This window comes from Haplochromis burtoni, unplaced genomic scaffold (genome assembly GCF_018398535.1).
Source record: "Haplochromis burtoni strain Fernald_Lab_line unplaced genomic scaffold, NCSU_Asbu1 Contig_13, whole genome shotgun sequence".
NCBI classification, from domain to species: domain Eukaryota; kingdom Metazoa; phylum Chordata; class Actinopteri; order Cichliformes; family Cichlidae; genus Haplochromis; species Haplochromis burtoni.
The window spans coordinates 3,602,335-3,611,674 of NW_024582374.1; the positions used below are offsets into that span (position 1 = coordinate 3,602,335).

At 42.8% G+C, this 9,340-nt stretch overlaps 1 protein-coding gene across 4 annotated transcripts in view; it reads right to left on the reverse strand.

Annotated features, from left to right (window-relative positions):
- tcf3b (transcription factor 3b) overlaps positions 1-9,340 on the reverse strand; it is a 24,062-nt gene extending 14,722 nt beyond the window's left edge. For 2 of the 4 annotated variants that reach the window (XM_014336849.2, XM_005932425.2), the window contains exons 1-3: positions 8,760-9,313; positions 5,900-5,996; positions 3,964-4,036 (exon numbers count right to left, since the gene is read on the reverse strand). In XM_014336849.2, coding sequence (XP_014192335.1) covers positions 3,964-4,036; positions 5,900-5,974 — 148 coding nt within the window. In that variant the 5' untranslated portion in view covers positions 5,975-5,996; positions 8,760-9,313. The other 2 variants (XM_014336847.2, XM_014336850.2) reach the window with 2 other exon arrangements.

Genomic DNA, 9,340 nt, shown 5'->3' on the forward strand with positions numbered 1-9,340 from the left:
GAGACAAGAGTGAGAGGGGTCTGGGTGAGATCAGCAGCCCGGCTGACGAGCGAGAATGAGTGATGAGACTAACAGAGCGGTGCAAGCACCTACACACGCTGCGACAGCCGTGATCTATGGAGCTGATGCCAGTGGCATGGAGAATCAGGCGAGCCGCTAGGAGAGGGCATCCGAAAAGATCGGCCGTGCCGAAAGGCCATGGCACTACTAAAGCGCAGCTCCACCGTCAACCATGTCCGATGACACAGGACGTCAGCAATGAGCTCGCCGCTAAATAAAGATGACAGACTTTGAATGGAGACACTTAAGCCAAAGCTCCGTGCCAGCAGAAGTAGTACCAAATTAGTGAGATAAAAATCTAGTCTAGATGAGAGGACTCAACAATGTCTGCTTTTAGCCTTGCAAATTTTCATTCAAACAACTTCTCTTTTCCACTTCAAGACACTCTAGCGTCATCCAAAACTGCTGTTAGACCATGAGTATTTTCACAAATACAGAAAAGTAACTGGTGACACACACGTTTACGCATCGCCGCTGCTGTCGACAATAACCTGCACTCTGCACAGAGTTGAGAGAGTAACTTCATCTTCGCAGCTATTTTCAATACCCCACTCATCCGCCTGTGAAGCCTCCATTTGGACAACGGGGGTGCAGAGGATGAAGCGAAAGCACGGCTGTGCAGGAGAAGTCTGACAACGTTGTTTCACACTTAGTGGAGTAATTAACTCGGAGGCAATTAAACAAAGGTGGAGAGCTGCCGAGGTGACACTGACGCCTAGGAGAGCCCAGCAACGCCAGAAGAGAGATCTTCCTATTGTTGTTAATCTCCTGTCACGTTTCATGTCAAACAAAATTTCAGTGGTACTAAATTAGAATTAGAATAAACCGTGTATTACATTATAGGTGCTATTGTGCTGCTCCACATGCTGCCATAAATATTTTTACCGTCCAGCACAAAAACAAACAGTGAACATAGTGAACTTAGTAGCTATCAACTGTTATCAGCTGTTGCTGTAATTGATCATCATGACATCACGTAGTCATGATAATGCTACTGGGTAGCAGTGCTCACACATTTCCTTACGTTCTTTGACAGCACGCGGTTTGTTTGTGCTGCATTTTATCATTTTGCCAGAAGAATGCTTTTCAGTGTTTCTATAGTGGTATTTGTAATCACTAATCATGACAAAAAGTCCCACTGAAGTACATCAGTAATATATTATTTAATTATTCACCTTTTTAAAAAAAAAAAAAAAAAAAATTCTAATTGAAAAAAAATGACGATGCGAACAGTTCTGACTAAACCCTTACATTGGCGTCTCCTCTCAGCGTTTACACTGACAAGGCCTTCCAACGTTACACAAGGACAGCAACAGAGTACTTAAGAAATGAAGCTCATGCCAATTAATGCATCTAATCTCTAATCAAACTTCAACCATTTTCAGTCTAGAAAGGCAATGTGACCATTACTACTTTACTTTTGAAAAAATAAGCCATCAAAATTATTTAAACTTGCACTTACTTGCTTGCATTTCTTTCAGTAAGCAAATAATACTACCACTAAACACACAATTAGTCTGGATTATCATTAATAAGTCGAGGGTTTAGCATGAAAACGACAGGTTCTCTGGATTTCTATCACGTCCATCTAGATTTTGGCATGACCAGTGCAAATGTACTCAACATAGCAAGGCAAATACTGACTCACAAGCAGAGCCCAGAAAAATATTTATTCACTGAGCCACAAACTTTCTAAGAGCTGCGAGCTCTGAAAACATTTAATTTAGCTGAAGGAGGAAGCCACTCGCCTTTGAGATTTCCCCTTTCTGAGGGCTTCGATTTTCCTGCTGCGACAAAGTAAAGTACAGAAAACTACAGTACGCGACAGTCCTGCAACTGTGTGCAGGCGGACAAGTTGAGGTGCAAAAGGTAAATGCAAAGCTAGCCAGTTAGCCGCCTAGAGAGGCTACATGTGACAATTGTTTGTTGTGATCTGAGGAAACCGAGCTTGTCACGTCCCCTGTATTTGTGTTTGTGTGTGTGTGTGTGAAGGGGGTTGGAGACGTTGCCAGCAGCTGCAGAGGTGACAGAGGGGACGCCTGCCTGAAGGCTTGTGGGCTTGGCCAGCTCCCACCACACCGTCACACTCTGCCTCCCCTACTTCTTAAACATCCCACACTTCTTGCCAATCCTCTCCTCTTTCCTCTAACATCCACTCTACTCTCCTCGACACACCCACACCCAGCCACCCACACACAGGCCACTGAGGAAGGGAGGACGCCTAATGCAATTAGCACCCCTCTGAGCACTTTTGTGCTGATGAATAGAGGTGGTCTGGTGGGCCACTGGGCTACTTGCGGCCGTTCCCGCGCTGCTGGATCCCTGAATAGACAAGCCGCCGAGGTGACGTCATAGATAGGCGTTGTGGTTTAATGGACATCATTTCGAAAATAAGTCTGTTTCCTGGCCCACAGCCATGCAGTACTGTTTCCCTTACAGTGGCTAAGCTTCAAAAACAAAACAAAAAGAGACAACTAAACGCCACATGTACCCATCCCACCTACAAATAACGCACATTCATTTAATGCTGTAGTTTTAATAACATGTTTCCTCGTATAGTCACGTTGTAGTCTGTGCACTGTGCGTGTTATAACACGACACAGATCTACGAGAACCTCTTAGGCTGGAATTTGCACATTAGCTTTTTGGCTTTCTAGTGCCATTAGAGGGTACCTGCCGATCTCCAAAATGTTAAAGGTGGCAGCTTTAAGTATCACATTAAAATGGGTTTCAATGACCGAGGGTCACACTTTGGGACGTGGGGAGGGGTGAGGAATTAACTCCTCACTGCTTAGTAATTGCCTGCTGTAATAGAAACAAACAGAATCCTGCCTTCCACAGGCTGATCCCTCTATTCAACAAGCTCTCTCTCCCACTCTGGCCACTCTCTGCATGCTGGGCCAGTTTAAGAGGCTGCAAGCTGGGGGTGAGGGACATTGTCTCAGATTCAAGCCATTTCCTGCAGATCAGTGGGGGTAAGAGCCCTGTGCTGTGTTGGGGGAGGAGTGTTTTACACTTCAGGGTGGGGGAGTCGTTTCAAGTCCATAAGCCCCCTTCTTTGCCTTTGTTCCTCAGTGGCCAAGTTCTCACTCTGGGGAACACTGGGGAGTGTGACTCGATTTCACACACCAGGTTGGCAGGGTGACAGAGGAATGAAAGTAACATGACTTACTAATAACCTTCAGGAAGAGAAAAAAGCTTACTCGAAGCCTTCAGGTGCTTGAGTGGTTTAATTGCGGATAGTTTCACCTTTAAAACTGTGAAACAAATACGAAAATGGATAAACAGACATAGAACAGGCTGCAGGGTTTCAGTGAGCATCTTTTTTTTTTTCCTGGGACTGCTTCCATTACATTACTCAGTGTAATACATGTAAACAGATATAACCACAAACACTTTGCTATACATTTTTCTTTGGCAGAAGGCTGATCCAATGAAAACTATTCAGTCTGTGGATTAGAGAGGGGGGGGGGGACGTCAGTTCTGAAAATATAGCTACAGTCTCAAATGAAATTCTGTAGAGCAGCATGCACCACAAATAAAATTTACCTATACGAAGGAAGTGGAAAAGATCTCAAAACAGTCTGCACGATAAATACCACAAAGGTTAGGTTAGAAATTTTCGTCACCTCAGAGGGTTGACCTTTAATGTGTGAGCTCCATTATGTCATCTGTAAATTACAAAGAAAAACTCTTTTTCCCGTTACTCCAGTTTTACATTTATAATACCGTTAAAGAGCACCGATTTAACAGCAAATTTGCTTAATGTTGCAGTGTCAAATCCCACATTCAGCCCCCGTAATGTCAATTAAAAAAAAACGAGTGGTAAGATTAAGAACGGTGCACGAATCAAAACTAATACAGTTTAAGAAAAATGCAGTGAGATCAAGCCGAAAAGCTTACCTGATCCACCAAACTGAGAGCTGGCGAGTGTCATCGTTCTGTTTTTCCCATTGGCTACTGGAGGCGCGAACATCTACAAGACAAAAGCAGTGAGATACCATAAGTAACAAGGAAAATGATGGCACACTTCACACATCCTATTTTCACTAATGGCTAACATCACATCACACACACAAACACATCGTTCAGTTGTGAGTCCCCCTCCCCACCCCCTCCACCTTACAGGCATTTCAGATTTGGATGAGTCTAAAGTGAGATATAAAGGGGATTTTAAAAAACAAAACAAAAAACTCGATTTAACCATCTATAACTTTCAGCATCAACAGAAAAACCTAAAAATCTATCAAGTTATAAATATTGATTTTAAACATAAGTGATGTTTTATTCTATGGCAAACAACGCATAAAACAGTCTAATTAAGTTAGACCCCAAACAATACAAAATACTGCCCTTTGAAATGAAACTATAATGACGTAACTGACGTGTGTTAATAATGTCAGCAAGCCACTCTGGGTTTTACCACAGGACCATCTTTCAGTGACACGGCCAAAGTCTGCTGTACAAACCAAACATGCCTGTAACTAGGACAGAATAACACAATCTTCCATTGCCGCACGTGATTTTTTTTCCTTTTTAAATGTATGACATAGCCAAAGATTCTGATTAAAAGACCATCTTTTCTTCCATTACGTTTAACTGCCTAATACACATTTAGTTTTCTTTATGACACGGCCAATCTCACTTGCTTTCCTATGAGCAGACAACAAATAAACAAAGAGGAGGAAATTCGTTTGTGTAACGTTCAACAGTTTCTCACCCAATTATCAATGCCATATTTAAACAAAACATCTGCTGATACAAATTGGCAGCTGATCAATCTGGGCTTTCCTAACAAACCCAAGTGACTAACAATGAAACCTGCGACAAAGCCCTGCTCAGAACATAGGCTAAGTTTCTTTGAACTCTAGCACAAACAAAGCAGCTAACTGCAACAAACAGCATTATAATGGTGCTTTACTAATAACATATGCACACAAAATACATTTCTGTTGTTCTCTGCCGTAGCAAAACAACATCAATTCAACTTTGGGGGAAAAAAAAAAAAAAAAAAAAAAAATCTCATAGGACATTACGTCTGCTAACGACAGCTCACTGAGAGTCGGAGTTTGGAATTACCGATTATTCTTTGCATATAATAATTATCCAGGGCTTGCAACTTAGCCTCGCCAGCTATTTGGGTTATTGAGGAGAAAAGAAAAATCTAACACAGCTCCACCGGGGCTCCGTGATGTTTATGTCAGCTGAAAAAAAGCTTCACAATAAACTGAAACGCGGGTAAATAAAGCTCAACAGAATTCCTCTATCCACTTTGTAGATAATGTCTGGAGCATAGCTCTCACAGCATCTTTGTGAAAATGTCATCTTAAAGACTAAAAATGTGACAATAAGAAAGGTGGAAGCTGTCTGCTCAGCCACGGTCTTCTATCACAATATTTCCCCCTAAGAACCTCCTCACAACACAAACAGCAGTGAGATTATTTGTACCGTTTCCTGTAGCTGCTCCTGACTCAATATTTACATTTTAAAGTGGATTCTGTTTGACGGCAGGACGATCAACTTCCTCGTAACCTATATCTCTGCATCACCTCAGTAATTGGGTAGCCTAAAGTGTGACTTTATTCTCACCCATCACCTGGAGTACAGCATGACTTTTACCTGCACTACTCTGATGCCAAGAATGAAATATCTTGATCTGACAGAGAGGCCGTTATACAGAGATTTTAACATTTCTATTTGTAACGTTAAGCTTTTTTTTTTCCCCCCTTGGTCTTTATCCCACATCCCTCTGACCTCCGCCTATGCCCAGACCTGTATCGCACTCTCCTCCTCCCATAGCCACCCACCTACCACTGCCACCCAGAGCCCGCTCTCTTACCGCGCTGAAATCCAGGAGGTCGCTGAGTTCCTTGTCAGTTTCCACTGCAGCCATTCTTTGCTGCTGTTCGTTCATACCCTTCAGTTTCTAATAAACCCTACGAGAGAAATTTGCAGATACAGGATTTTAATGGCGCTAGCAAACACAAAAAGAAGTTACATGTTCCTCTTAAACAGAGATGATGGCAAAGGATGAGTTAAACTATCCTACTTTGTCTAGCTCACACCCCCTTCGCTTACGCTTTTTTATTGGCGGGTTTTTTCTGTCTCATTAGACACCAGTGCAGGGGTGCAGTATGTCAGCAATTTGGCTAAAAGTAATTTTCTCATGACCTTTTTTTTTTTTTAATTCAAAAAGTTCCCCAAATATGAAAATTATATGCAGGTCTTATTTAAATGTTGCATATTTGGGAAATAACTCAATGAAACATGGGCTAGCTACAGCAAAAAGGACAACACAAACCTACTGCCCACTACACACCATAGGCAGGTCTACTTAAAAATGCAAATTTCCCCTCAGACATTGCCTTCCCATCCAGGCAGTGGAGGAGACACCGCCATGAAGTGATGAATACTCTGCCTTCAGTCAAATCACTTCTAAGTAATGACTTTAAAAAAAAAAAAAGTCTTTCATTTTACGCAACCCTGGCAAATAACACAGCCATATGTCGATCATTGCTACATAAAAGAATTTACAATTACAGACATAATTGGGACTATTGTTAGCCCAAGGAAATAGGGGTGAAAAGCAGAGCTAATGACTGTATGCAAACACGTCATTACCAAATTACCATATGTCAACTCAGAAAGGACCTTGTCAAATGACACAGTGAGCACGAAGACTGGATTTACCCAGTGTTTTGCATTCCAACGCAAGCCTGAGGGCCGCTCTCTGATGCCGAGCGGTGTTTCTCTACGCCTCACAGGGAAACTGGGGGTAAGGGAAGCAACTGGAAGAACAGAAGCACTCGGACACCAACAGGTGGTGTACTTTTACAGCCTCTTTTCCAATTCAGCACTAGCATAAACAGATGTTATAAATAATAACAAAAAAAAACAAAACAAAAACAAGAAAGATGCACATCCTGGAGAAATGCAGGTGTGTGATATAAACACGGGGCAAATTTGGAGTTTTCTTAAGAAATAAAAAGTCTAACTGGGAGACAAATCCTTTGTCTGCATACACGAGAAAAGTTATTTCAAAGGTAGCCAAACACTGCTGTCCCAGTACAAAGAAGGCAGAACAAGTGAGACTAATTTAACCTTGGGACGAGAAAAGGAAGTGAGCATACACAAAACACTGCCCCAAGTGTAAATAGGCTAGAAATATGGCTGTCATTGCCATCCCAAACTTTTAGAATAAGACGCCCTACAAAAGGAAAATCTGCCATGCACACACACACACACGCTGCTAAAAAAATGACTTTAGCACAGAGTTAAATGGAGCAGAGCACATGGAGGGGCTTAATGTTAACAAAATGGCATCTTCAGCTAGTGCTGGATCAATATTTGAAGAAAGCACATTGGGGGTCTTTGTCACCCACACAAGGCAGAGAAGGCAGGTCATTCTCCAGAAAAGGACACTGCACTTCCAGTTATCACAAAACACTGAGCCAAACCGAAAACAAATCACCACTTAAACTTTATAATAAACCCTAACGAGTTGGGTTTAGATAGCTTCCCGAGTTTTTGGCTTTCAAACACAATGATAGGCCAAATTAGGTCCCTGTTACTTAGCCAAGAAACAAGCATTTGAGGTTGTGTCCAATCCAGCCTGCTGTTAAAAAACAAAAAAATAAAAATAAAGGGGGGAAGGCTATAACATGTTTATAACAACGCTATTACTACAAGAACACAATGAGCATGTTCTACTGTTGATTCAAACACTGCATGAAAGTAACGGATGTTGGGGCCTCACACCATAAACACGTTAATAGGAATAGTTTTACAACAATGCCAGAGAACATGTGCACCACAGGATGCAGGCTGCACATTATTTGATCAGATCCGCTAGGCCATATCCAGGGACCAACCTTTTCTCCTCCCCCCCTCTTTTTTTCCTTTCTTTCTTTCTTTCCTTTTTTTATTTTTTTATTTTTACTGTCATCTAAACCCACTCACGGCTTATTCTGATCCGCGGTGACATCGTCCACAAGACCAACAAACTACACGTCTAATCAGTGTGTAAAACAAGTACCACGGCCCTGACCGCCCAGAACAGGAGCGAGGCTCCAAACTTCATGCAACAGATACTAAAGCTCTTTCTTTCGCATGTTATTAGGGTCCAATCGTGCATTATGAGGGAGCAGTGGAAGAGACGGTGGGGGTGGGAGCATGAGGAATTTCCTGCCAAATGTGCAATAAAATAAGTCTAGCTGGTGGCCAGACACTTCCATAAAGGAATGTTTAAAGGGCTACCAAAGGGATTTTATGGAAAGTTTTTCCCGGCCTGTTTGGAAAACACACGTCGGTACGCATCACAAAGTTCAGCCAAAATGCTGGACAACGTAAAGATTTTATATTTTCCCTCGGTGGCTCGGAGCTAAAGCGGCTAAGGCACACGGTGGAAAAAACAAAAAAAAACAAACCGAGGCTCGTCGGGCAGCTCGAACATTTAACGTTAACGGGCTCTTTTTGCAGAACAAAGGAGTAATTTCCTTCTCTCTGTGGTCGATGCGGAGACCATCACACACTTGGCTCGCCACCTCAAACCAGACAAAAACTTACATCCCCCCGCTTTAACCACACATTCCCGAAAACTTTTCGACAATTTGCAGGCGTCAAAATACGCGTCAATGAAAGCCGTCGAATTCGTGCAACTTCGCCCGAAACACGAAGTGTACAGAGTGTGTTTTTTTTACCTCTCCTCCCCGTGTGTCTGGTATCCAAGAGTAAAAAGAAAAGCGGAGACTCGCAAGGAGAAAAACATAAAACTTCAAGAGTATTTCGACCTCAGTGCATGAAACGCATTGGAGCACAGTAGATGTCTTCCTTTTGTCCCGGGAAGCCTGTTTTTTCCACACAGCGCCCACGTGTTTGCCTCTCTGTAACAAGTCTGTGTGCAAACAAATCTATTATAGTAACTAATCTCACGTCTTCCTTTTTTGTTGTTACAACTGAGATGATTTCATTCTTCTCGTAGACATCTTCACCACCTCCGTCCACATTGTCAGACGCAACAACGTATCCCTCCGCACAAACGTGACGGCCTCAACGCCAGCGGTGTCCGATTTCAAACGCCTTTCGGAGATGGGCTGTTTTTCAGAGGGGGAAAATACACACTCAACGTTTTCCGGTACTCGAAACACGGGAAACCTGTACCCGCGACGCTCGGTTTGGGCTCCGGTATCTGTAAGCCTCAAAATACGGGAGCGCTACGAGCACTAGCGTACCCAGCGGAAGGCTATCGTAAGAAAGTTACCTGCGATTACACAGCAGCAGC